Below are 27,859 nucleotides of genomic sequence, written 5' to 3'. Positions count from 1 at the left end.
GTTTTCCCGTGGTTTGTGAGACCTCACCCTGGCCCAGTCATACATAACCTCCAAAGCAGTAGGTCACATATCATTCAAATGGATCCGTGAGGGACATTCCCGCATGTCTGTGTGCATGTGTGTGTTGGTGTGTGTATGTATATGCATAAAATATACACGCATATACATGCAGGCACTTACGCACACGGGCACATACAAAGGGGCCATCACATTATTCCAGGATGATCTCTAACTGCTCATGAAGTTAAGCATGAAATTGAACTCCTGATCCTCCTGACACTGCCAATTGTTTACACCTGGTGAGTGAGACCTTCACTATCCCTCTACTTTATAATCAGCAAAATTCTAAGACATATATCATTCAAATGGATCAATGAGTGTCATTCTTATGTGTGTGAGTGTGCATGCCTGTGTGTGTGAATACATTTTATATGTGTGTGTATTTATATGTATGATCATATACACACATGTACGTGCACACACAATTATATGCACTTTTGCATACCTAGGATCCATCACACAAATACAGGGTGATCTCTAACTCATTATGAAGTTAAGCATGAATTTGAACTCCTGAGACTCCTAACTCTGGCAAGTGGTTTTCATTTGATAAGTGAGATTTTTCCCTATACCATGAATATACACTCAATGAAACTCAAAGCACGCATAAATCAAATGGATGACTGCCATGTGTGTTTGTGTGCACATGTATGTGTCCCTAGTTGTGTGTGTGTGTGTGTATACATATATACATATATATACATATATATATATGCATGTTCATATACGCGCATGTACAGGCATACTTCCCTATACACATAAACACAAACACAGGGAAAATCACATGAATTCCGGGCTGATCTCTAACTCATCATAAAGTTAAACATGAATTTGAACTACTCATCCTCATGATGCTGGCAAGAGTATTCACCTCCTAACTGAGTCATAGCTCGGGCCATTCGTGGGAATATGTTTGCATGTGAGTATATGCATATTCATATACAGAAGTGAATATATACACAACTATACACACATGCACATTCTTGGTGGGCATCACATGAATCGCATACTGAACTCTAACTCATCATGAAGTTAAACATAAATTTGAATTCCTCATCCTCCTGACACTGGCAAGAGTACTCACCTCCTAACTGAGACATAGCTCTGGCCATTCCTATGAATGTGTGTGCATGTGTGTATATGCATATTCATATAGAGAAGTGAATATGCACACAACTATACACACATGCAAATTTTTGATGGGCATAAGATGAATCCCATGCTGGTCATGAACTCATCATGAAATTCAGCACAAATTTGAACTCCTGATCCACCTGACTCTGTCAAGGGATTTCACCTGCTGAGTGAGACCTCTCCCCATTCAGTACTGAGGAATCTTAAAACTCTAAGTCACACGTCATTCAAATGGATCGATGAGTTGCACTGATGTTTGTGTGTGTGTTTCTGTTTGTGTCTGTGTACATGTATATATTTGTGTAGATAGGTACATCCATATACTCAAATCCACACACAATAGAAACAGATACAGATAGGGATACATAGGGGCATCACATGAATCCCAGGCATATCTTAAAGTCATCATGAAGTAAAGCATGAATTTGAACTCCTGATCCACAATCTTTCACACCTGGTGAGTAAAACCATTCACTGTCCCAAACTGCATAATCTAAAACTTTAAGTCACATATCATTCAAACGTATAAATGAATGCAATTTTTTTCTCTGTGTCTGTACTTGCATATACACGTGTGTTTATATTTTGTATATCATGTCAACAGAGGCAATGCATATACAAGTAAACACACATGCACATACATGGGTGGCCTCACATGAATACCAGGATGATCTCTAACTGAATTAAGCATGAATTTGCAATCCTTATCCTCCTGACTTTGTCAATCTTTTACACCTGGTGGGTGAGACCATTCAATGTCCCCTATTGCATAATCGCTAAAACTCTACATCACTTATCATTCAAAGGGATTGGCGAATGCCATTCCTGTGTCTGTGTATGTGTGCTTGCGTTTATACGTGTGTGTGTATGTTATGTATATTCAAATATAGACATGAACATGCACACACAACTATACACACATGCACATACATGGAGGAATCACAGGCTGATCTCTCATGAGGATAAGTATGAATTTGAACTCCTGATACCCTTAACTCTAGCAAGCATTTTCACTCTAAGTCACTTATCACTCAAATGGATTGATGAGTGCCATTCCCATGTGTCTGTGTGCTCATATGTGTCTTATGTGTGCGTGTATGTATATGTATATCATATTCACATATGTACATGTACACACACATCAACACATACACACATACATAGGGGCAATCACATGAATGCCAGGATGACCTCTAACACATCATGCCTTTACCATGAACTTGCACTCCTGATCTTCCCGACTCTACCAAGGGTTTCCCGTGGTTTGTGAGACCTCACCCTGGCCCAGTCATACATAACCTCCAAAGCAGTAGGTCACATATCATTCAAATGGATCCGTGAGTGCCATTCCCGCATGTCTGTGTGCATGTGTGTGTAGGTGTGTGTATGTATATGCATAAAATATACACGCATATACATGCAGGCACTTACGCACACAGGCACATACATAGGGGCCATCACATTATTCCAGGATGATCTCTAACTGCTCATGAAGTTAAGCATAAAATTGAACTCCTGATCTTCCTGACACTGCCAATTGTTTACACCTGGTGAGAGAGAATATTCACTGTCCCTCTACTTTATAATCAGCAAAATTCTAAGACATATATCATTCAAATGGATCAATGAGTGTCATTCTTATGTGTGTGAGTGTGCATGCCTGTATGTGTGAATACATTTGTATGTGTGTGTATTTACAGGGATGATCATATATACACATGTACGTGCACACACAATTATATGCAAATGTACATAACTAGGGTCGATCCCACAAATCCAGGGTGATCTCTAACTCATCATGAAGTTAAGCATGAATTTGACCTCCTGAGACTCCTAACTCTGGCAAACAGTTTTCATTTGATAAGTGAGATTTTTCCCTATACCATGAATATAAACTCAATGAAACTCTAAGCACGTATAAATCAAATGGATGACTGCCATGTGTGTTTGTGTGCACATGTATGTGTCCCTAGTTGTGTGTGTGTGTATATATATATATATGTATGTATATATATATATATATATATATATATATGCATGTTCATATACGTGCATGTACAGGCATACTTCCCTATACACATAAACACAAACACAGGGAAAATCTCATGAATTCCGGGCTGATCTCTAACTCATCAAAAAGTTAAACATGAATTTGAACTGCTCATCCTCATGATGCTGGCAAGAGTATTCACCTCCTAACTGAGTCATAGCTCGGGCCATTCGTGGGAGTATGTTTGCATGTGAGTATATGCATATTCATATACAAAAGTGAATATGTACACAACTATACACACATGCACATTCTTGGTGGACATCACATGAATCGCATGCTGAACTCTAACTCATCATGAAGTTAAACATGATTTTGAACTCCTCATCCTCCTGACACTGGCAAGAGTGCTCACCTCCTAACTGAGACATAGCTCTGGCCATTCCTATGAATGTGTGTGCATGTGTGTATATGCATATTCATATAGAGAAGTGAATATGCACACAACTATACACACATGCACATTTTTGGTGGGCATAAGATGAATCCCATGCTGGTCATGAACTCATCATGAAATTCAGCACGAATTTGAACTCCTGATCCAACTGACTCTGTCAAGGGATTTCACCTGCTGAGTGAGACCTCTCCCCATTCAGTACTGAGGAATCTTAAAACTCTAAGTCACACGTCATTCAAATGGATCGATGAGTTGCACTGATGTTTGTGTGTGTGTTTCTGTTTGTGTCTGTGTACATGTATATATTTGTGTAGATAGGTACATCCATATACTCAAATCCACACACAATAGAAACAGATACAGATAGGGATACATAGGGGGCATCACATGAATCCCAGGCATATCTCTAAGTCATCATGTAGTAAAGCATGCATTTGAACTCCTGATCCACAATCTTTCACACCTGGTGAGTAAAACCATTCACTGTCCCACTACTGCATAATCTTGAAAACTTTAAGTCACATATCATTCAAACGTATAAATGAATGCAATTTTTCCTGTGTGTGTGTGCTTGCAGATACACGTGTGTTTATGTTATGTATATCATGTCAACACATACAATGCACATACAAGTAAGCACACATGCACATAAATGGGTTGCATGACATTAATACCAAGATGTCTCCAAATGAAGTTAAGCATGAATTTGCAATCCTTATCCTCCTGACTTTGTCAATCTTTTACACCTGGTGAGTGAGGCCATTCAATGCCCCCTATTGCATAATCTCTAAAACTCTACATCACTTATCATTCAAAGGGATTGGCGAATGCCATTCCTGTGTCTGTGTATGTGTGCTTGCGTTTATACGTGTGTGTGTATGTTATGTATATTCAAATATAGACATGAACATGCACACACAACTATACACACATGCACATACATGGAGGAATCACAAGCTGATCTCTCATGAGGATAAGTATGAATTTGAACTCCTGATACTCTTAACTCTAGCAAGCATTTTCACTCTAAGTCACTTATCACTCAAATGGATTGATGAGTGCCATTCCCATGTGTCTGTGTGCTCATATGTGTCTTATGTGTGCGTGTATGTATATGTATATCATATTCACATATGTACATGTACACACACATCAACACATACACACATACATAGGGGCAATCACATGAATGCCAGGATGACCTCTAACTCATCATGCCTTTACCACGAACTTGCACTCCTGATCTTCCCGACTCTACCAAGGGTTTCCTGTGGTTTGTGAGACCTCACCCTGGCCCAGTCATACATAACCTCCAAAGCAGTAGGTCACATATCATTCAAATGGACCGTGAGGGCTATTCCCGCATGTCTGTGTGCATGTGTGTGTAGGTGTGTGTATGTATATGCATAAAATATACACGCATATACATGCAGGCACTTACGCACACAGGCACGTACATAGGGGCCATCACATTATTCCAGGATGATCTCTAACTGCTCATGAAGTTAAGCATGAAATTGAACTCCTGATCCTCCTGACACTGACAATTGTTTACACCTGGTGAGTGAGAATATTCACTGTCCCTCTACTTTATAATCAGCAAAATTTTAAGACATATATCATTCAAATGGATCAATGAGTGTCATTCTTATGTGTGTGAGTGTGCATGCCTGTGTGTGTGAATACATTTGTATGTGTGTGTATTTATATGTATGATCATATATACACATGTACGTGCACACACAATATATGGGCATGTACATACCTAGGGTCCATCCCACAAATCCAGGGTGATCTCTAATTCATCATGAAGTTAAGCATGAATTTGAACTCCTGAGACTCCTAACTCTGGCAAGCAGTTTTCATCTGATAAATGAGATGTTTCCCTATACCATGAATATACACTCAATGAAACTCTAAGCACGTATAAATCAAATGGATGACTGCCATGTGTGTTTGTGTGCACATGTATGTGTCCCTAGGTGTGTTTATATATATGCATGTTCATATACCCGCATGTACAGGCACACTTCCCTTTACACATAAACGCATACACAGGGAAAATAACATGAATTCCGGGCTGATCTCTAACTCACCAAAAAGTTAAACATGAATTTGAACTGCTCATCCTCATGATGCTGGCAAGAGTATTCACCTCCTAACTGAGTCATAGCTCGGATCATTCGTGGGAGTATGTTTGCATGTGAGTATATGCATATTTATGTACAGAAGTAAATATGTACACAACTATACACACATGCAAAATCTTGGTGGGTATCACATGAATCGCATGCTGAACTCTAACACATCAAGAAGTTAAACATGAATTTGAACTCCTCATCTTCCTAGCTCTGGCAAGAGTGCTCACCTCCTAACTGAGATATAGCTCTGGCCATTCCTATGAATGTGTTTGCATGCGTGTATATGCATATTCATATAGAGAAGTGAATATGCACACAACTATACACACATGCACATTTTTGGTGGGCATAAGATGAATCCCATGCTGGTCATGAACTCATCATGAAATTCAGCACAAATTTGAACTCCTGATCCAACTGACTCTGTCAAGGGATTTCTCCTGCTGAGTGAGACCTCTCCCCATTCAGTACTGAGGAATCTTAAAACTCTAAGTCACACGTCATTCAAATGGATCGATGAGTTGCACTGATGTTTGTGTGTGTGTTTCTGTTTGTGTCTGTGTACATGTATATATTTGTGTAGATAGGTACAGCCATATACTCAAATCCACACACAATAGAAACAGATACAGATAGGGATACATAGGGGGCATCACATGAATCCCAGGCATATCTCTAAGTCATCATGAAGTAAAGCATGAATTTGAACTCCTGATCCACAGTCTTTCACACCTGGTGAGTAAAACCATTCACTGTCCCACTACTGCATAATCTTGAAAACTTTAAGTCACATATCATTCAAATGTATAAATGAATGCAATTTTTCCTGTGTGTATGTGCTTGCATATACACGTGTGTTTTTGTTATGTATATTCATGTCAACACATGCAATGCACATACAAGTAAGCACACATGCACATACATGGGTGGCATCACATGAATACCAAGATAATCTCCAAATGAAGTTAAGCATGAAGTTGCAATCCTTATCCTCCTGACTTTGTCAATCTTTTACACCTGGTGAGTGAGTCCATTCAATGTCCCCTATTGCATAATCTCTAAAACTCTACATCACTTATCATTCAAAGGGATTGGCGAATGCCATTCCTGTGTCTGTGTATGTGTGCTTGCGTTTATACATGTGTGTGTATGTTATGTATATTCAAATATAGACATGAACATGCACACACAACTATACACACATGCACATACATGGAGGAATCACAGGCTGATCTCTCATGAGGATAAGTATGAATTTGAACTCCTGATACTCTTAACTCTAGCAAGCATTTTCACTCTAAGTCACTTATCACTCAAATGGATTGATGAGTGCCATTCCCATGTGTCTGTGTGCTCATATGTGTCTTATGTGTGCGTGTATGTATATGTATATCATATTCACACATGTACATGTACACACACATCAACACATACACACATTCATAGGGGCAATCACATGAATGCCAGGATGACCTCTAACTCATCATGCCTTTACCATGAACTTGCACTCCTGATCTTCCCGACTCTACCAAGGGTTTTCCCGTGGTTTGTGAGACCTCACCCTGGCCCAGTCATACATAACCTCCAAAGCAGTAGGTCACATATCATTCAAATGGATCCGTGAGGGCCATTCTCGCATGTCTGTGTGCATGTGTGTATAGGTGTGTGTATGTATATGCATAAAATATACACACATATACATGCACGCACTTATGCACAAAGGCACATGCATAGGGGCCATCACATTATTCCAGGATGATCTCTAACTGCTCATGAAGTTAAGCATGAATTTGCACTCCTGAGACTCCTAACTCTGGCAAGCAGTTTTCATCTGGTAAGTGAGATGTTTTGCTATCCCATGAATATACACTCAATGAAACTCTAAGCATGCATAAATCAAATGGATGACTACCATGTGTGTTTGTGTGCACATGTATGTGTCCATATGTGTGTGTATATGTGTATGTATGTATGTATATATATATATATATATACACATATATATATATATATATATATGCATGTTCATATACCCACATTTACATGCACACGTACCTATACACATATACACATACACGGGGACAATCACAGAAATTCCAGGCTGTTCTCTAACTCATCATGAAGTTAAACATGAATTTGAACTCCATATTCTCCTCCCTCTGGCAACAATATTCACCTCCTAACTGAGACATAGTTCTGGCCATTCCTGTGAGTATGTGTGCATACAGCTATGTGCATATTCATGTAGAGAAGTGAATATGCACACAGCTATACACACATGCACATTCTTGGAGGGCATCACATGAATCGCATGCTGATCTCTACTCATCATGAATTAAATATGATTTTGAACTCCTCATCCTCCTGACTCTGGCAAGAGTACTCACCTCCTAACTGAGCCATAGCTCTGGCCCAGTACTGCATAAGCTCTAAAGCTCTAAGTCACATACCATTCAAAAGGATATATGAGTGGCATTCCTGTGCGTGCATGCGTGTATATGCATATTCATATAGAGAAGTGAATATGCACACAACTATACACACATGCACATTCTTGATGGACATCACATGAGTCGCATGCTGAACTCTAACTCATCATGAAGTTAAACATGAATTTGTACTCCAGGACCACCTGACTCTGGCAAGGGATTTCACCTGCTGAGTGAGACCTCTCCCTATTCAGTACTGCAGAATCTTAAAACTCTTAGTCACACGTCATTCAAATGGATCGATGAGTTGCATTCATGTTTGTGTGTCTGTGTACATGTCTATGCGTGTGTAGATATGTATATTCATATACACAATCCACACACAGGTACACGCATGTACACATACATGGGGGCATCACATGAATCCCAGGCAGATTTCTAAGTCATCATGAAATAAAGCATGAATTTGACCTCCTGACCTCCTGATTCTAACAAGCATTTTTAATATGATGGGTGATAACTCTCCCTGACCTAGTCACACATAATCTCCAAAGCTCTCAGTCACATAGATTGATGAGTGAGTGCCATTCCTGTGTGTCTATGTGCTCATATGTGTCTTATGTGTGCATGTATGTATATCATATTCACACATGTACATGTACACACACATCAACACATACACACATACATAGGGGCAATCACATGAATGCCAGGATGACCTCTAACTCATCATGCCTTTACCATGACCTTGAACTCCTGATTATCTTGACTCTGGCAAGGGTCTTTACTTGGTGAGTGAATCCTCTCCCTGGCCCAGTCATACAGAATCTCTAAGACTCTAAGACACATATCATTCAAATAGATCGATGAGTGGCAGTTTTGGGTTTGTGTGCATGCTTGTATGGGTATGTGCGTATGTATATGTATACTCATATACACACATGCACATGCACACATACATATACACACAGGCACATACACTGGGGGCATCACATGAATCAGAAGCTGATCCCGGACTCAACATGAAGTTGAGAATGAATTTCGACTCCTGATCCTCCTGACTCTGGCAAGATTTCCACCTTGTGAGTGAGAGCACTCACTGGCCCAGTACTACATAATCTCTAAAACTCTAAGTCACATATCATTCAAATGAATAAATGAGTGTCGTGTGTGTGTGTGTGTGTGTGTGTTGCGTGCGTGTGTATGTGTGTGTGTATGTATACATATATTCATATACACACATGCACATGCACACACACGTAAACACACATGCACATACATGAGGGGCATAACATGAATGTCTGGATGATCACTAACTGAAATTGAGCATGAATATGAACTCCTGATCCTCCTGACTCTGTCAACAACTTTCACCTGGTGAGTGAGACCGTTCATTGACACACTACTGCATAATCTATAAGACTCTAAGTCACATATCATTCAAATGGATCAATGAGTGCCATTCCTGTGTTTATGTTTATGTTTTTGTGTTTCCGTGCATGCGTGTGTATATGGGTGTGTATGTATATGTATATTCATATAGACACATATACATGCACACACAAGTATACACACATGCACATATATAGGGGGCATCACATGAATCCAGGATGATCTCTTACTCCTCATGAAGTTAAGCATGATTTTCAACTCCTATACCTCCTGACTCTAACAAGGGTTTTCACCAGGTGTGTGAGAATTGACACTGGCCCTGTCATACATAATCTCCAAAGGTCTAAGTCACATATCATTAAAATGCATCGATGAGTACCATTCCTACATGTATGTTTGCATGTGTGTGTATATGTGTGTATGTATATGTATATTCACATAAACACATGTACATGCATACACTTCTGCACACATGCACATAAACGGGGGACATCACATGAATCCCAGACTGATTGCTACCTCATCATGAATTTAATATGAATTTGAACTCCTCATCCTCCTGACTCTGGCAAGAGTACTTAACCTCCTAACTGAGACATAGCTCTTGATCAGTACTGCATAAGCTCTAAAGTTCTAAGTCACATACCATTCAAAAGGATATATGAGTGCCATTCCTGTGTGTGCTTGCGTGTATGTGCATATTCATATAGAGAAGTGAATATGCACACAGCTATACACACATGCACATTCTTGTTGGGCATCACATGAATCGCATGATGAACTCTAACTCATCATGAAGTTAAACATGAATTTGAACTCCAGATCCTCCAGACTCTGGCAAGCGTTTCACCTCCTAACTGAGACATAGCTCTGGATCACTACCGCATAAGCGCTAAAGCTCTATGGCACATATCATTTCAAAGGATATATGAGTGGCATTACTGTGTGTGCATGTGTGTATATGCATATTCATATAGAGAAGTGAATATGCACACAACTCTAACACATGCACATTCTTGGTGTGCATCACATCAATTGCATACTGATCTCTAAATCGTTGTGAAATTAAGCATGAATTTGAACTCCTGATCCTCCTGACTCTGGCAAGTGTTTCACCTAGTGAGTGAGACTTCTCCTTGACCCATTTATACATAGCTCTAAAACATTAAGTTACATATCATTCAAATGGATAGATGAGTATCAATTTTGAGTTTGTGTGTGTGTGTGTGTATTTGTGTGTGTCTCTGTGTGTGTGCATGTTGTGTTGGTTAGTTTATATGTGTATATTTATATGCATATATTAACATGCACACATACATATATGCACACATGCACATACATAAGAAACATCCCAGTCTGATTTCTATCTCTTCATGAAGTAAATTTTGTATTTGAACTCTCTCTTCACCTGACTCTGGCAAGTGTTTTTACCTTATGAGTGAGACTATTACTGACCCAGTACTACATAATATTTAAAGCTCTAAATTATATATCATACAAATGGATCAATGAGTGCCATTCATGTGTGTGTGTGTCCATGCATGCATGTATGTTTGTGTGTATGTATATGTATATTCATATACACATATACACATGAACACACTTATGTATACACATATGCACATTCAAGGGGAGACATCACATGAATCCAGGCTGATCCCAAATTCTTCATGAAGTTAAACATGAATTTGAACTCCAGATACTGATGACTCTGGCAAGGGTTTTTACCTGGTGAATCAAAACTTTCAGTGGCCAAGTACTACATAATCTCTAAAGCTCTAAGTCACAAATAATTCCAATGGATCGATGAGTGCCATTCATATGTGGGTGTCACATGTATGTGTATGTATGAGTTTATGTATATGTATATTAATATACACACATACATCACGGGATCATCACAAAAATCTCAGGCTCCTCTCTAACTCATCGTGAAGTTAAGGATAAAATTGAACTCTTTTATTATTAGGTATTTTCTTCATTTACATTTCCAGTGTTATCCCAAAAGTCCCCCATACCCTTCCCCCCCCAACTCCCCTACCCACCCACTCCCACTTCTTGGACCTGGCGTTCCCCTGTACTGAGGCATATAAAGTTTGCACGACCAATGGGCCTCTCTTTCCACTGATGGCCGACTAGGCCATCTTCTGATACATATGCAGCTAGAGATACAAGCTCCGGGGCGTACTGGTTAGTTCATATTGTTGTTCCACCTATAGGGTTGCAGATCCCCTCAGCTCCTTGGGTACTTTCTCTAGCTCCTCCAATGTGGGCTCTGTGATCCATCCAATAGCTGACTGTGAGCATCCACTTCTGCGTTTGCCAGGCCCTGGGCCTACTGACTCTGGTAAACATTATCACCTGCTGACTGAGACCCCTCTCAGGCCAAGTACTGCATAACCTCCAAAACTTGAGGTGACATATCATTCAAATGAATCACTGAGTGCCATTCATGTCTGTGTGTCTTTGTGTGCCTGTATATGATTGTATGTATGGATATGTATATTCATATACAAACAGGCAAATGCACACAAAACTATACACCCATGCACATACACGGGGTACATCCCAGGAATACCAGGCTGATCTCTAACTCATTATGAAGTTAAGCATGAATTTGAACTCCAGATCTTTCTGACTATACCAATCGTTTATATCTGGTGAGTAAAAAGTTTCATTGGCCCAGTACTACATAATTTCTAAAGCTCTAAATCACATATCAATAAAATAAATCGATGAATACCATTCCTGCGTGTGTGTTGATGTGTTCATATGAATGCGTGTATATATGGGTGTGTATGTATATGTATATTCATATACACACATATACATGCACACACAACTATACGCACATGCACAAACATGGGGGGCAAAACATGATTCACAGTTTGATCTCTAAATCCTCATGAATGTAAGCATGAATTTGAACTCCTGATTCTCCTGATTCTGGCAAGCATTTTCAACTAGAAAGTGAGAGCACTCACTGGCCCAGTACTACATAATCTCTATAGTTCTACGTCACATATCATTCAAATGGATAAATGAGTGCCATTCGTGTGTGTGTGTGTGTGTGTGTTACATGAGTGTGTATGTGTGTGTGTATGTATACATATATTCATATACACACATGCACATGCACACACACGTAAACACACATTCACATACATGGGTGGCATCACATGAATGCCAGGATGATCTCTAACTGAAGTTAATCATGAATTTGAACTCCTGATCCTCCTGACTCTGTCAACCATTTTCACCTGGTGAGTGAGACCGTTCATTGACACACTACTGCATAATCTATAAGACTCTAAGTCACATATCATTCAAATGGATCGATGAGTGCCATTCCTGTGTATATGTATTTGTGTGTGTGCATGCATGCGTGTGTATATGGGTGTGTATGTATATGTATATTCATATACACACATATACATGCACACACAAGTATACACACATATAGAGCAAGCAACACACAAATCCCGGGCTGATCTCTAACTCATCATGAAATTAAGCATAAATTTTTACTGCTGTTCTTCCTTACTCTGCAAGCATTTTCACCTGGTGAGAGAGAGAGAGCTCTTTTGGGCAAAGGAATACTCAATCTCTAACCTCTAGGTTGCATATCATTCACATGGATTGGTAAGTGGCAATTGTGGGTGTGTTTGTGTGTGTGTGCATGTTTGTGTGGGTATGTATGTATATGTATATTCATATATACATACATTTTCATGCACACATAAATATACACACATGCACATACATAGGGGTCATCACATTAACACAAGGCTGATCTCTAACTCATCATGAAGTTATTATGAATTTGAACTCCTGATTCTCCTGACTGTGAGAAATGTTTTTGCCTGGTGAGTGAGATGTCTCACTGGCCCAGTAAATTTACATATTATACAAATGGATCGATGAAAGCCATTTCTGTGTCTGTATCTGCGCATGCGTGTATATGTTTGTGTGTATGTATATGTACATTAATAGACACACATGCACATGCACACAAAACTATATACACATGCACATACATTCATGGGGGACATCCCATGAATTCTAGGCTGATGTCTAACTCATCATGAAATTAAGCATGAATTTCATCTCCTAATCCTCCTGAGTATGGCAAACATTGTTACCTGGTGAGTGAGATCTCTCCCTGGCACTGTCCTGCCTAAACTCTCAAGCTCTAAGACACATATCATTCAAATGGATGTGTGTGTGTGTGCATGAGTGTGTAAGTGTGTGTATATTCATATTCATATACACAAATGAACATGCACACACAAGACACACACCTGCCCATATATAGGGTACAGCCCATGAATCCCAGGCTGATCTTTAACTCATTATGAAGTTAAGCATGATTTTGAACTCTGGATACTGATGCTCTGGCAAGCCTTCCCTGGTGAATGAAAAGTTTCAGTGGCCCAATACTACATAATCTCTAAAGCTCTAAGTCACATATCATTCAAATGGATCAACGAGTGCCATTCCTCTGTGTGTGTTTGTGCTTGCGTTTATACGTGTGTGTGTATGTATATGTATATTCATATACACACATGCACATGCACACACAACTATACACACAGGCACATACATGGGGGGCATCACATGAATCACAGACTAATCTCTAAATTCTCAGGAAGTTGAGCATGAATTTGAATTCCTGATTCTCCTGATTCTGGCAAGCATTTTCACCTTCTGAGTGAGACCATTCACTGGCCCAGTACTGTATAATCTCTAAAACTATAAGTCACATATCATTAAAAGTGATCAGTGAGTGTCATTCATATGTGTGTGTTGCATGTGTGTGTATGTGTGTGTGTATGTGTATGTATATTCATATACACACATGCACATGCACACACACGTAAACACACATGCACATACATATGAATACCAGGATGATCTCTAACTGAAGGTAAGCATGAATTTGAACTTCTGATCCTCCTGACTCTGTCAATCGTTTACACCTGGTGAGTGAGAACATTCACTGTCCCCTATTGCATAATCTCTAAAACTCTAAGTCACATACCATTCAAATGGATTGATAAGTGCCATTCCTGTATGTGTGTGTTTGTGTGTGTGTACGTGCGTGTGTATGTGTGTATGTATATGTATATTCATATACACACATGCACATGCACACACAAGAACACACACAGGCACATACATAGGGGCCATCACATAAATCCCAGGATGATTTCTAAATCTTCATGAAGTTAATTATGAATTTGAACTCTTTATTCTCCTGACTCTGGCAAGCGTTTTTACTTAGTGAGTGAGATGTCTCACTGGCCCAGTATTACATAGTATTGAAAGATCTAATTTACATATCATACAAATGGATTGATAAGTGCCATTCATGTGTGTTTTTCCACGCGTGCATGTCTATGTTAGTGTGTATGTATATTTATATTTATATTATACACACATGCACATGAACACACACGTATATACATAAGCTGCATCACATGATACAGGCTGATCCCTAACTCTTGATGAAGTTAAGCATGAATTTCAACTCCTGATCCTCCTGACTCTGGCAAGGATTTTAGCCTGGTATTTGAAGCCTCACCCTCACTCAATACTACATAATCTCCAAAGCTCTACGTCACATATCATTCAAATGGATTGACAAGTGACATTCCTGCATGTATGTGTGTGCGTCTGTATGTGTATGTGTACATATATTGATATGCACACATGTACATGCACACACAAGTATAAACACATGCACATACATGGGGGGCATGACATGAATCCCAGGCTGATCTCTAACTCATCATGAATTTAACCATGAATTTGAACTCTGAAACATACTGACTGTGGCAAAAGTATTCAGCTAACGAGTGAAACAACACACTGGCCCAGTACTGCATAAGCTCTAAAGCTCTGAGTCACATATTATTCAAAAGGATATATGATGCCATTACTCTAAGTGGTGTGTGTGGGTGGGTGGGTGTGGGTGTGTACATGTGTGTACATGTGTGTATATGCATATTCATATAGAGAAATGAATATGCACACAACTATACACACATGCACATTTTTGGTGGGCATCACATGAATCGCATGCTGATCTCTAACTCATCATGAAGTTAAACATGAATTTGAACTCCAGGACCTCCTGACTCTGGCAAGGGATTTCACCTCCTAACTGAGACATAGCTCTGACCTGGTACTGCATAAGCTCTAAAGCTCTGAGTCACATATCATTCAAAAGGATATATGAGTGCCATTCGTGTGTGCATGCGTGCATATGCATATTCACATAGAGAAGTGAATATGCACACAACTATGCACACATGCACTTTCTTGGTGGGCATCACATGAATCTCATGCTGATCTCTAACTCTTCATGAAGTTAAGCATGAATTTGAACTCTGTAGCCTCCTGACACTGGCAAGAATATTCACCTCCTACCTGAGACATAGCTCTGGCCATTCCTGTGAGTGTGTGTGCATGCGTGTATATGCATATTCATATAGAAAAATGAATATGCACACAACTATACACACATGCATATCCTTGGTGGCCCAGTACTGCAGCATCTCTAAAACTCTAAGTCACTTATCATTCAAATGGATCAATGAGTAACATTCATGTGTGTGTGTGTGTGTGTGTTGTGTGTGTGCATATGTGTGTATACATATATTCATATACACACATACACACACACATAAACACACATGCACATACATAGAGCGCATCACATGAATCCAGGCTGATCTCTAACTCTTCATGAAGTTAAGCATGGATTTGATCCTCATAACTCTGGCAAACATTTCCATGGGGTGACTGAAATCACTCACTGACCCAGGACTGCAGCATCTCTAAAACTCTAAGTCACTTATCATTCAAATGGATCAATGAGTAACATTCCTGTGTTTGTGTGTGTGTGTGTCTGTGTGTGTTTCTGTGTGTGATTGCCTGTGTATGTGTGTGTATGCTTGTGTGTGTGTGTGTGTGTGTGTTTGTGTATGTGGGTGTGATTGCCTGTGTAAGTGTGTGTATGTGTATATATATTCATATACATACATGCGCACACAAGTATACACACATGCACATACATAGGGGTCATCACATGAATCCCGGGCTGATCTCTAAGTCATCATGAAGTTAAGCATGGATTTGAACTTGTGATCCTACTGACTCTGACTCCCAAGTTTTGGGATTACTGTTGTATGCCACCATGCCTTGAGGAATGTTAATATATTATTCTCTCTAATACAACAAATGGTCAATAAAGTAGAGTTTTTGCAATGAACTAAGGGCAACTGCTCAGGTTCTTTTTAAAAGAGAATTAGAATTGAGGGGCATCATTTTGTGCCACGGCAGTAATTTAAATACACCTGTCCTTCCTAAATGGTATGACCATTAACATACAAATTGGCCCTAGAGACAAGCCAGAGCTACAATAAGCAGTTTCCTTCACTCTGGCTCCTGCATTTCACAGCACAGATCCAATGTTTTCCACCAAACATTCCCTCAATTTGGAAGTCTGACTCTTTGAAGTCTACTACTAATCTTTGGTATTACATGACCAGAAGTCGGATAGCTTATGTATCCATCATTTTTAGCTTACTTATTTATGTATTTATTTAAGCACTGTTGGTAGGACCTATAGCATTGACTGTCCTTTATTGGTTTAAAATGGCAGGATCAAATCTCTAATAGCAAAACCCTGAGGCAGAGAGCCACTGGAAAGTTCCTGTCTTTCCCAGCTTAGAAGGTTTGTCTCTAAAGTCGAGGTCAGATATACATACTTGCTTTCTCTTTTAAAAGAGAGCAGAGTCAAAACAACATAAGAAGAGATCTGTGTTCTTGGCACGTCTCTCTCCCATGTTTCTTTCTACTGAAAGACTTTAGAAGACCAAGCAACATCCAATTGCCAGAAGGATTCACAGTTTTCACAGAAATCTAAGCACACAGGAAAACCTTTGAAATCTCTCGGGAATATGCAGATTGCAGCTTACACATTATACCCAGCAACCCCAATGTTCAATATTAAAACAGACATTTAAAAAACTGTCTCCTTTCACACATTAATAAAATATGGAATGGTGTTTGCAAAATCCTGCACCAGGGTTCCCAGCCCTCATAGTAAGATACGACATGAGATGAACAACCTCAAAAGGAAGCCACTAAGCCGCATTACAAATCCCACCAGTATCAAGACGTCTCAATTTGCATTCATTTTAATTACCAACATAAATATAATCTACTCTCAGGAGATGAAACCAGAGTCCAATAAGCAAAGCCACGACTGTGGTATAACCACCAACATTTCGAAAATGACACCTTCAGACTGTAGTTCACCAACTGCTCTCAAGCATATAGACCAATTACCCAAGTGAAAGGCACGGCCCACTAACATCTGCCTGCTCGAACTGCCCTGAAGGATGGCCTTCGTGAGATGCCAGCCCTAGGAACAGCAGCAAAGGGTAGCTATAGTTAGTACACCTACTCAGAGAAGCATTCATTTGGGAGTGTAAGGCTGGAATTCAGACAACCTCTCGGGATTTCATAAATTACTTAACACAACTGAGCTTGGAGTTCCCCAGGGTGAAAAAAATAACTGGGGTTTAAAAGAGATAGTTTTTACAACCCATTCCAGATGAGAAAACCTACTTGAGTGCTAAAATCCCTCATGTAGTCGGACCTGGGATCTAAACAGAATGATTAACACATCCGCCTGCGTCCTCTACATCTGCGGAGTACTTGGAACATTGCTCTGCATTCCACACTGCTGGGCCTGCCTAAGTGCACAGTAGCTGTACTTGCTACTGGTGCAGCAAACACTATTTGTTTCTCTAACATATTGAACCCTGTTCATTTGTTTCTGGGTGCTACCTAGAGACTACCATGAAGTCCCCAGTGAAAGCTTTGAAATGTAAGCTTTACATTTAGTTCAGGTCACAACAACAAGAACCCAAACATAAATACACAGAGGGCTCACTGGCCGGAGCCTTTCCACCATCACCAGGTGTAGTAGGCACGGTGGCCACAGCTCCTGTCTGTCACTCAAATCCTTGTTTCTCTGGGCATGGCAGATTATATGAACTGTCTGCAATGAAGAGTCCTCATGCCATGATTTGTGAGGACACAGTGATCAGAAACCTCAAAGATGGTTCGCTGCCAAGTCATCAGCCCACAGAACTACACATCTCTAATCTGAAGAGTCAATTGCTGAAATGGAGAGGTGCAGGATCACCTCCGCCATAGACAGGAGGATGGAAGAGAAATGAGGGTCAGAGCCCAGCAAGGGCAACGATGCTGAAGATAAGCTACACACAGCACAGGTCAACGGTGCAACAGCTCCTGACAGCCAGCCAGCAAATGTAACATCTTAGGTTATCCCATAGTCCCTACACATCTGAAAAGGACTCATGCAAAACCTCTTTGTATTTACGGTAGTATGTAGCAATCTGTCCCATTAAGTTTATTTTTCTAATCTTTCTCCAATTTCTCTCCTGCCATTCCATATATATATATATAATATGTATGGAATACACACACACGCACACACACACACACACACGCACACACACACACACACACAGACACAGACACACAGACACACACACACACACACACACACACAGACACAGACACACAGACACACACACACACACACACAGACACAGACACACACACACACACACACACACACACACACACACACACACATTCTCTAATATCTTTTCGTTTCGTTTAGTGTTTAGTTTACTTATTTTCTGAGTGAAGGTTTCATGTAGCCCAGGCTAGCCTTATACTCACTGAGGATCATCTTGTATCCCTAGTTTTCCTGCCTCTACTGTCAGAGCACACCACCATGTAGGGCTTAATTTTTCATGTAATGTTGTCCCCACTGAGCAAAGCTTGGACATGATAGCATTAAGTGAAGTATCATAATTATTATGTTAAAATTTTGGACCCTAAGAGTATCTGACCCGTAGAGTATCTGAGACACTGAAGTCCAAAAAAATACACCATTGCCATTTTGTTGTACACACTTCTCAGGCCTTTTCATATTTTTAACTTCCATCGCTCGGTGGCAGCATTGTGGTGCCTGGATCACTCACTACAGAGCATCAGAGAGAAGCAGTGACACATGCCCCATCTAGTGGAGGAAGTGCCTTGCCCTTGACCCTGAAAATCAAGCCCAACAGACCTTCCAAGGTGGGGAGCAATAGTGACATCCATCAATCAATACAGAAGAATCCTTGCCCTGCATGGCAGGTCAATTCACACTGCAACTTGTCCAGGTAAACATGATGACGTCGTGTCAGAGACAAGAAGACACCAGCCTGGACTACTCCAACCCCACATATTTTCACAGATTACAAACCTTTGGGAGGAGCGAGGTTGACTCCGTTTTTAAGGCACCACTGTACTGGCAAAATCCCCAAAGAATCTGCATGGCACAGCATCGTGGGTTTATCAGCTTCAGGTCTTAGGTCATCAATGGCCACTTGGAAAAATTTACTATTAAAAACCTAGAAAAAAAGAAAAGGGACAAAGAAAAGAAAACAGAAATGTTAATTTCTCAGTGTTACACATACAAATCCTGACATTGTTTCAATGACACTGAACATATCCTATCGAATTGACTATAGCACAAACCAGCATTTCAGTACCAATCACTGAGCCCAGTGGATAAGAAAGCAGACTCAGTCGTGGTGGCCACATACATGGAGAGAGGAGTAAAGGAAATACACAGAAGGGAGAAGATGAAAACCAAAAAATAAAGACCTAAAAATATAAAACAAGGGCCTTACATGAAGAAAAGCAAACTGACAGACGGACAGACAGACAACCAGTTCCTATCCATGGAAAAATAAACTAGGGATTTAAAAGCCAAAATGGCACTTTGGCCTCTACAGCAGGGACCAAACTGCTCACAGCAGATCCTTCAAACCCTCTGGCTTCAGCTCTGGCAGACTTCTAGACCCCTGTGCATTGCATCCTTCAAAATATAACATCCTGTAGTCAGAGACGAAATCGCCTATGCAGAAAAACCTGTCTTTACTTCATGTTCCCCTCCATCACCTGTCACCACCAAAATATCAGAGATTCTTTGAGGACAGCAACCTCCTTTCTTCATCAAATGATTTTCAGAGGCATAGAAAATGGTTTGTAGATGAATGGACAGCGAATGAGACAAAAATGAACAAGCAGGTCTAGTTGGTGGAACTCTGTCAGCCCAGCTATGGAGACTGAGTCTGGGCGGGGGATGCGGATGGGGATGGGGGGGCGCATGTTCAAAAGCTTGCCAACTGTCTGGGCTACAGAGTGAGCTAAAGACCAGCCGAGGCAAACTAGTGAGACTCTGGCTCAAAGTAAAATAAAATAAATAAACCTAAGAAGGACTCCGAATACAGCTCACTAGTAGAGCACTTGCTTATTAGCATGTGCCAGGTTTTAGATTTAAGCTCCAATATTGCAAAGGAAAAAAAGAGAGAGAGAAAGAAAGAAACAAAGCTCTAAGCAGGTAGCAAAATCAGATGCTTCCCCCCTCCCCCTATAAGTTCACGTGCGCGCGCACACACACACACACACACACACACTTCCTTTACATTTATACTAAGCTCTGCTTCCTAGCTCCCTCCATTACAAAGTATGTTGTAAACTAAATCTATAAGCCAAGAGTACGAAGTCTAACCCTCACCTCTATGTTCTGATTCCAGTAACTATCTTTAACTGTAGTCACTGGGCAGTTGCCTTTGAAACATCTACTCTGAGAAGCATAGACTCAAACCTAGCATGGTGACACAAACCTGCAATGCTAACCCTGAATATGGAGGCATGAGGATCAGAGGTTTAAGGACAGCCTGGGTCACATGAGACCCTATTTAAAAACAGGTTTTGGTTTTTGTTTTTGTTTTTTAAATAAGGGGGATGGATCATGGCCAGCTTGCCTAAGAAAACATTTCCTGGTAGTGGTTTCATTTATAAACACTCTCAGGACTGCACAGATGGCCCTCTGCTTAAGAGCACCGGTTGTTCTTCCAGAGGACCCAAGTTCAATTCTGAGCCCCCACATGGCAGCTGACACCTGTTTGTAACTCTATTCCCAAGGGATCTGGTGCCCTCTTCTGGCTTCGTTCAGCAAGCACTAGCCATGTATACAGTGCACAGACATAACATGCAGGTAAAAACACCCATACACATAAAACAAAAATCAAAAGAGTAAAATCGCATCCTCCCGCCAGTCACAGCTCTCATGAACCCCTCTCTGGGATCTATTTATTTACGCATTCATTTTCTTTGTTATCTGATTCCCTGGAGTATAATGTATACCTGATAACAACAAGGAATTAATTGGTCTATGCCTCAATGTCCAGAGCAACACCTATGACTACTCAGTAGCTCTCTGGAAGGTTACTGCAATCGGTCCGACCACACATACATACGGGTCCTCACACACAGTAAGCTGTCCTGGCGGCAGGGTATCTAAGCACCGTGGGACCTGCCTAAAGATTTCCAGGATCTATCAAACTTCACATTGATGTGAGAAGACTCCAGAGAAAAGTCCCGGAAGTTCCCTCCCATCTCTCAGGACTCATGTTCCCAGGGATGCAAAGCTCTGCTCTGTGTTCCCTCTGGCATGGGGTTCACGGGTCTCTCATGCCCTGGCCTTTCTTCAATGCAACCTACTTCACATGCTCCAGGGCTGCAAACACCTCACCAAATGTTTGGAATACGAGAACCAGCCCTGCTCCACTACTAAAGCCTCTCCATTTAACACTAGGGCACCTCTGCACTGAGCTGTATGCTTTAATATAATTTATTCTATCTTTTTCCGGGCTTTCAGGAAAAAAAAAAACCTTAAAGGGGTGCCTGTGTGAAACTTACACTATAAAAATCAATTAAAGCACAGTGTGTGATATTCTCGAGCAAAATATCCTAAAACATAAATGCATTTCAAGTATTTTTAAATCTCAGACATGTATGCGATGAACTGGGATCATACCCACTCCAGGTATCCCCTCTAGTGAAGATATATCCAATATATATTTATAAATATCTTCTACATGAAGAATATTCTGGTGAATCATACATGATGATGTGCCCTGAATTTATCTGAGGAGGTTCTTAGAAACAAGACCACACATTCCAATTCGTTCATTAAAGCAACAAACGGACAATCAGAGAATGGGATACCAATGAGGCAGAGTGGCATTACATACTTCCTCTCGAATACAAGTGCAGAGGAAAACAGTGTGCAGAACGCAGTTTCAGAACACCTGCAGACGATTCTGTCTCCCAGCAAGACGACGTAAGGGGAAATGACTGTGAGCACGAAACCTGTCGCTGACCGTCTATCCAAACTGAGGCTACCAATAAGAAATGTGTCACTCTTTGATGCTGAATATCACAATAATTTAAAGGTACAAAAATGTGAGCAATGTGCCCAATGTGGGCTGCGTGCAGCGGGTCTGCCTGCTTGTTTCCTAAAATTCAGGGGAAGCTGGCCCTGTAGTGCTCTAGACAAATCCATACACCCATTTAGAAAAAGAAGAAGAATGCTATACACCATGATTACAATCAATTTACATGTTTTAAATATAGTGTCACCACTAACTTCCTGAAATTGTAACAAATCATGAAAGAATAGGAAGGAAGGAAGGAAGGGAGGGAGGGAGGGAGGGAGGGAGGGAGGGAGGGAGGGAGGGAGGGAGGGAAGGGAAGGGAAGGAAGGAAAAGTTAATTATAATAATATTTGACTTACTACAAAAATATATCCACCTTCCTTTGGAAATAGAAATTAAACTTCAATTGACCTTGAATCTTTAATCAAATTCTTCCTCTGAATAAAAAGCGTCATTAACTGAAGACACATTTGAAGAAAAAAATTTTCAGCTTGTCAGTGTCTTCTACCACTTAACAAAAGCTAATATTTAAAGTGGGAAATACACAATGTGAATTTGACCACTGGTAGAACCACCGGGATTTCTCTTATGAAGAAGAGACAATCTCAATAATCATATAATATCAAAGGATACCAGGTCTGAATAAAAACACCTTTACATGGTGAAGGAATTTCATTTTTACTGACAATCTTGGCAGCAGGTGACTTCCTTTAACCAATGAAAGCAGATGAAAAAGAAGAAGAAGAAGCAAGAACGCTGGTTTACGAGGAAATAAGAATCTGCCTTCTAGAATTTTCTAAATATAAACAGACAGTCATGAAGCAGGAGCACTTATCACTCTTGTTTGCGGCATGTTGCCTGTTTGTGCACTGCGCATATATGCATGAGTATTGGCCAGAGGAGGATATCACATGTCTTGATCAATATTATTTCCTAGAACAGATTTCTCACTGGATCTGGAGCTCAGTGCTTGGAGGTTGGTTGGCTGGTTGTTGGATTTGTCTAGGCAAGCCCTAGTAATCCTCCTGGTTTTGTCCTCTTGGTATTCGGATTCCCGGCATGCGCCATTCAACTTTTAACCTCAAGAGCTGGGGATTTGAACTCATACTTGCACTGCCATCCCTCTTACTCACTGAGCCATCTCTGTGGTCCTGTACATTATGCTTGTAAAATGCAACTCACCAATAAACAACTACTAAGAGAAGAAAAGCCAGTCACTCTGTCCATGCTAGAAAGGAGGAATCTGCTTAGACTCCTCTGCCCCCTTTCACAGAAAGAAGTTAACACAGAACTGAGAAGAAGGGACAATCGTCTCCCTTTGGTTTGTCTATGGGGTGTGTCTGTGAGTGCTCCTTGTAGGCACATATTGCATCTACCTACCTTTGAAGACTCACTCGATTCACTGTAAAACAAAGAGCAAGGAGCAAAACAGAAAACCTACCTTGGTCACTGATGCAGGGTAGATATGAAAAGGATCGCTTATATGCAATGTCTCCAGCCGCATCCCAACTGTAAAGAAATGGCTTTGCAAGTCTGCATGGTCCTGTGGGGGGGATAAGAGTGAGCGTATTAGAGAGAGCGCCATGAATTAACTTGCCAACGGTCTGGAATCTGTTCTTAAGCATTGTCTTGAGTGACTGAAATCTGATGGAAATAATTAATTCTCTCCATTTCAAATTTCTAATTATTGCAAGACAGTGTGGATTTAATTATTTTCTGCAGGCTAAATTACGTTTTCAAGGGAGAGGCAGCATGCCTTCATTGGCCATGCTTAAGTTTACAGGAAGCAAAACAACTCCGTGTGCCAATACATTGCTTTGATCTTGTCAAGTGCTCACCGCTGAAGCCCCACACAATAAAGGTGGCCATGAGTCATCTGAAACCCAGCAGGATTACCTTCAGAAAAAAGCAGGGCTTTTTGCCACCAAATGACATGACACGGCATCCATCCGTGGGAATCACCTACTCTCCTTCCAAACAGGCTAAGAGCTGGGTGGGTCACTGGTTGAGTCCATAACTCTAGTGCTGGTGAGAAGCTGCAGCTGCCCTGGGGACATCGGAGCCTGACTCCTGCTCAGTAAGGATGAGCTTTGCATCTCCTACTCAACTGGTGTCTGCCTGCACTGACCCCTCCCTGAAACCTGATTACGGAGCCCTGGGGCTCCACTGCTTCGTCCAGAAAACAAATTTCATTATCTTCTTCAGCCACACAGCTAGAGACGAGGTTGACCGGACTCAGAATATCAGAATTCATCTTGCTGAATTGGAGGTCATCTTGTACTTCACACTGGGTGTTTGTAGTCAAGGATAAATAAATGAATTTACAGTCCATCCCTGAAGTAATAACAGGTTCAAATAAAGCTTGCCATTCCCAAGTCTATCAAATGAATATGCAGTAAAACAACAACAACAAAAACCACGGGGATCTATTGCTCTCCTAAATATGAAAATCGAGCCAGCTTTCCAAAGAGAGCTGTTCCATAACTGTAAAGACTTTCTGCCCCAGATCTTTCATTTGATGTTGATCCCTGACTAGAAGATGTCTTTGGCTAAGTTCACATCCACCCTACTACAACCAATGCTCCCGATATTACATTGAAAGTTCTGTGGCTCCAGGGAACTCGGCCTGTAGACTAGTCCCTTATCTGGTTCTTTATCGTGCACAGTTCTCTAGTGAGAACCAATCAATGGCTGCCTGTCCTCAGAGACAAAAATATTGTAGTGAGGTATTTCTTCTCAAGAAATCTAAACTTGTGCTTGCATCATCTCTCAAGTCTACATTCTAAAGATCAGGGAGGGGGTTGGAGGGGTAATGTGTTCTGTACTTCTCTGTCTCTCTGTCTCTGTCTCTCTCATCTCTCTGCCTCTCTGTATGTTCATTCCAGAAGTCAACATTTGCTTGTGTTCCCTCAACCACTCTCCAACTTTATTATTTGAGAGAGGGTCTCCTACTGAATCTGAGGCTAATCAATTCAATTAAATGGCTGACAGACCAACAAGCTTTAGGGACCAATTTGTCCTGTGTTCCTACTCTTACCCTGCCCTGCCCCAGCACTGGAGTTAGAGGAAAGTCTTTAGGGTAATTGAGGAATTTGACAACAGCGAGTGCTCAGGTAAGTCAGCAAGGTTTTACATAGATACCAGGGCATCCTTAATCACTTATGTGCTTACCCAAAAGTATGGCAGAGGGTGACTGGAACAGTGGCTCAGGGGTGACAAGCACTTGTTACCCAGTTACAAGGACTCCACACACACACACACACACACACACACACACACACACACACACACACACACACACATAAATACTGCACTGCATGAGATAAATATTTTTAGTTCCAACATGCTAGTTTTTGGTCTATTGGGAAATTAAACATTGCATACATAGGTTTCTCTTTAAAACCCCAATAATTTGCATAATTCTTAAGAATAGGTTTCAGTAAAAATAAAGGAAGGTTTTAGTTAGTACTACAAAGTAGTCCAAATTGCTATATAATGAACTCTGGAAACTTTACACACATCAGCATATGTTACACTTTCTTTAAAAAGCTGCTTGTCTCATGGTGGTTCTTTTTTTATTTGAAGAATGGATTAATGTTCATGTTCTTGTTAGCAAACGACTCACATAATATTAATTTCATCAAGAAATGACATCAGAATGCCAGCATTTATTAAATCAATAGTATTATTATGTTTCAACTCCATCATACTGATTTGAATTTAGCCGGTGAAATATTTATAACAAAAATTTAATGAAAAAATCTATATGCTTAACAGGGATAAGCTTTTCCATTTTATACTCACATCTGTAAAAAGCAATTTTTATCTCCAAGAGGTACATTCAATCAAGTTAAAAAATGATAAGGAGAAACAAAATGCTAGGTACGCCACCCTGAACCACACAACTCATAAAAGGTGATTATGTCAGGGCTATTTCACGGTGAGGTCTAAAATGTCTAAGCCACAAGCATTAGAAATATCTTCCACTGATTAACACCTGGCACCATGAAAACATTGGCAAGTTATCTCCTCTTCTGTAAAACACCAAAAGGAAAAACCAAGGGAATGAGGTGGTAGCTCAGTGTATAAACAGCTTCCAGTGCAATATTGAAGAAGACCTGAGGTCAAATCTCCTGACACCCTTGTAAAAATCCAGGCATACAGCATGCATCTGTAATCCCAGTGGTTAGTCTGCAACAAGTGGATCCCAGGAGCTCCCTGGAAAATGACTTCTGGATTCAGTGAGCAGCCCTCTCTCACAAAATAAGGTGAGCAGTGAAGACTAACATTCAATGCCACAGCTGGCCTTCACAATGACACGCACAGGCGAATATAATAAAATACACATGTGTATGCACATAAGCACATGCATATGCACATAAGCACACACACACAAATATTCCTGGTATCCCATATATATGCATAATTGAACATTGATTTCTGCTATTTTCTTTCTCCTAATTCTTTAGCTCACTTCCAAGAACGCACCCAAGGTAACATCTGGGCAGAATGTGCTGACAGGGGACAGGATTGGGAAAGGCTGCCCCATCAGCCTCACGCCCACCCTAGCCACCTTGGAAGACACAATTAACCAGACCCACCCCTTCAGCTGGATGCCCTAAATGCAACTCCACTGTTGCCATGGAAACAGGAGACAAATTCCGAACTATCTTCCAGTAGCAGCACCACCTCTCAAGGAGGGAGGAGTCAGCAAGGAACAATGTCCTACTCAGGTGACTGTCTATACACCCCTTTCATGACTATAAGTCACAACTCCCCAAGGATTCAGCCTCTAGTGAAAGGAAGATGAAATTTCAAGACCTGTAAGTCATATAAAGTACTCAGAACTTGCTGGTTGTTTGTGAGCCTAG

The 27,859-nt window shown here is 40.7% G+C and overlaps 1 protein-coding gene and 25 non-coding genes across 37 annotated transcripts in view; all 26 read right to left on the bottom strand.

The window, feature by feature from the left end:
• Sfmbt2 (Scm-like with four mbt domains 2) overlaps positions 1-27,859 on the bottom strand; it is a 224,814-nt gene that overhangs the window by 113,818 nt on the left and 83,137 nt on the right. For 11 of the 12 annotated variants that reach the window (XM_006497491.4, XM_006497498.4, XM_006497490.4 and 8 more), the window contains 2 exons: positions 24,430-24,531; positions 19,964-20,111 (listed from right to left, as the gene is read on the bottom strand). In XM_006497491.4, coding sequence (XP_006497554.1) covers positions 19,964-20,111; positions 24,430-24,531 — 250 coding nt within the window. Of the gene's footprint in view, positions 1-19,963; positions 20,112-24,429; positions 24,532-24,884; positions 27,850-27,859 lie in introns of those variants that run through there. The other variant, XM_006497500.3, reaches the window with a different exon arrangement.
• Positions 116-188, bottom strand: Mir467b (microRNA 467b). Its single transcript, NR_030472.1, has one exon. It is a non-coding gene; the product is annotated as a microRNA 467b (primary transcript).
• On the bottom strand, positions 2,035-2,121 carry Mir669a-4 (microRNA 669a-4). The gene has a single exon (NR_037250.1). It is a non-coding gene; the product is annotated as a microRNA 669a-4 (primary transcript).
• Positions 2,265-2,348, bottom strand: Mir466e (microRNA 466e). Its single transcript, NR_130321.1, has one exon. It is a non-coding gene; the product is annotated as a microRNA 466e (primary transcript).
• Positions 2,556-2,638, bottom strand: Mir467a-2 (microRNA 467a-2). The gene has a single exon (NR_037249.1). It is a non-coding gene; the product is annotated as a microRNA 467a-2 (primary transcript).
• On the bottom strand, positions 3,406-3,526 carry Mir669j (microRNA 669j). The gene has a single exon (NR_035416.1). It is a non-coding gene; the product is annotated as a microRNA 669j (primary transcript).
• Positions 4,164-4,286, bottom strand: Mir669g (microRNA 669g). Its single transcript, NR_035411.1, has one exon. It is a non-coding gene; the product is annotated as a microRNA 669g (primary transcript).
• Positions 4,487-4,583, bottom strand: Mir669a-1 (microRNA 669a-1). The gene has a single exon (NR_035408.1). It is a non-coding gene; the product is annotated as a microRNA 669a-1 (primary transcript).
• Positions 4,723-4,808, bottom strand: Mir466b-8 (microRNA 466b-8). The gene has a single exon (NR_130341.1). It is a non-coding gene; the product is annotated as a microRNA 466b-8 (primary transcript).
• Mir467a-1 (microRNA 467a-1) lies at positions 5,018-5,090 on the bottom strand. Its single transcript, NR_035406.1, has one exon. It is a non-coding gene; the product is annotated as a microRNA 467a-1 (primary transcript).
• On the bottom strand, positions 6,010-6,136 carry Mir669k (microRNA 669k). The gene has a single exon (NR_035410.1). It is a non-coding gene; the product is annotated as a microRNA 669k (primary transcript).
• On the bottom strand, positions 6,895-7,003 carry Mir669a-3 (microRNA 669a-3). Its single transcript, NR_030471.1, has one exon. It is a non-coding gene; the product is annotated as a microRNA 669a-3 (primary transcript).
• On the bottom strand, positions 7,136-7,217 carry Mir466b-1 (microRNA 466b-1). The gene has a single exon (NR_130319.1). It is a non-coding gene; the product is annotated as a microRNA 466b-1 (primary transcript).
• Mir467c (microRNA 467c) lies at positions 7,409-7,505 on the bottom strand. Its single transcript, NR_030571.1, has one exon. It is a non-coding gene; the product is annotated as a microRNA 467c (primary transcript).
• On the bottom strand, positions 8,813-8,896 carry Mir466o (microRNA 466o). Its single transcript, NR_037248.1, has one exon. It is a non-coding gene; the product is annotated as a microRNA 466o (primary transcript).
• On the bottom strand, positions 9,093-9,182 carry Mir297a-2 (microRNA 297a-2). Its single transcript, NR_029648.2, has one exon. It is a non-coding gene; the product is annotated as a microRNA 297a-2 (primary transcript).
• Positions 9,390-9,483, bottom strand: Mir466f-3 (microRNA 466f-3). The gene has a single exon (NR_030568.1). It is a non-coding gene; the product is annotated as a microRNA 466f-3 (primary transcript).
• On the bottom strand, positions 9,707-9,792 carry Mir669d-2 (microRNA 669d-2). Its single transcript, NR_130334.1, has one exon. It is a non-coding gene; the product is annotated as a microRNA 669d-2 (primary transcript).
• Positions 12,368-12,465, bottom strand: Mir669l (microRNA 669l). The gene has a single exon (NR_130330.1). It is a non-coding gene; the product is annotated as a microRNA 669l (primary transcript).
• Mir466f-2 (microRNA 466f-2) lies at positions 12,668-12,761 on the bottom strand. Its single transcript, NR_030567.1, has one exon. It is a non-coding gene; the product is annotated as a microRNA 466f-2 (primary transcript).
• Positions 12,973-13,093, bottom strand: Mir669d (microRNA 669d). The gene has a single exon (NR_130323.1). It is a non-coding gene; the product is annotated as a microRNA 669d (primary transcript).
• Positions 13,550-13,646, bottom strand: Mir669b (microRNA 669b). Its single transcript, NR_030469.1, has one exon. It is a non-coding gene; the product is annotated as a microRNA 669b (primary transcript).
• Mir669e (microRNA 669e) lies at positions 13,823-13,941 on the bottom strand. The gene has a single exon (NR_035426.1). It is a non-coding gene; the product is annotated as a microRNA 669e (primary transcript).
• Positions 14,087-14,207, bottom strand: Mir669f (microRNA 669f). Its single transcript, NR_130324.1, has one exon. It is a non-coding gene; the product is annotated as a microRNA 669f (primary transcript).
• On the bottom strand, positions 14,399-14,492 carry Mir466f-1 (microRNA 466f-1). Its single transcript, NR_030566.1, has one exon. It is a non-coding gene; the product is annotated as a microRNA 466f-1 (primary transcript).
• Mir466m (microRNA 466m) lies at positions 14,690-14,773 on the bottom strand. The gene has a single exon (NR_130333.1). It is a non-coding gene; the product is annotated as a microRNA 466m (primary transcript).

Source organism: Mus musculus, chromosome 2, assembly GCF_000001635.26.
Source record: "Mus musculus strain C57BL/6J chromosome 2, GRCm38.p6 C57BL/6J".
Taxonomy (NCBI): Eukaryota; Metazoa; Chordata; class Mammalia; order Rodentia; family Muridae; genus Mus; species Mus musculus.
Note: the sequence above shows the minus strand (reverse complement) of the source record. Positions and strands in the feature narration are given on the sequence as shown.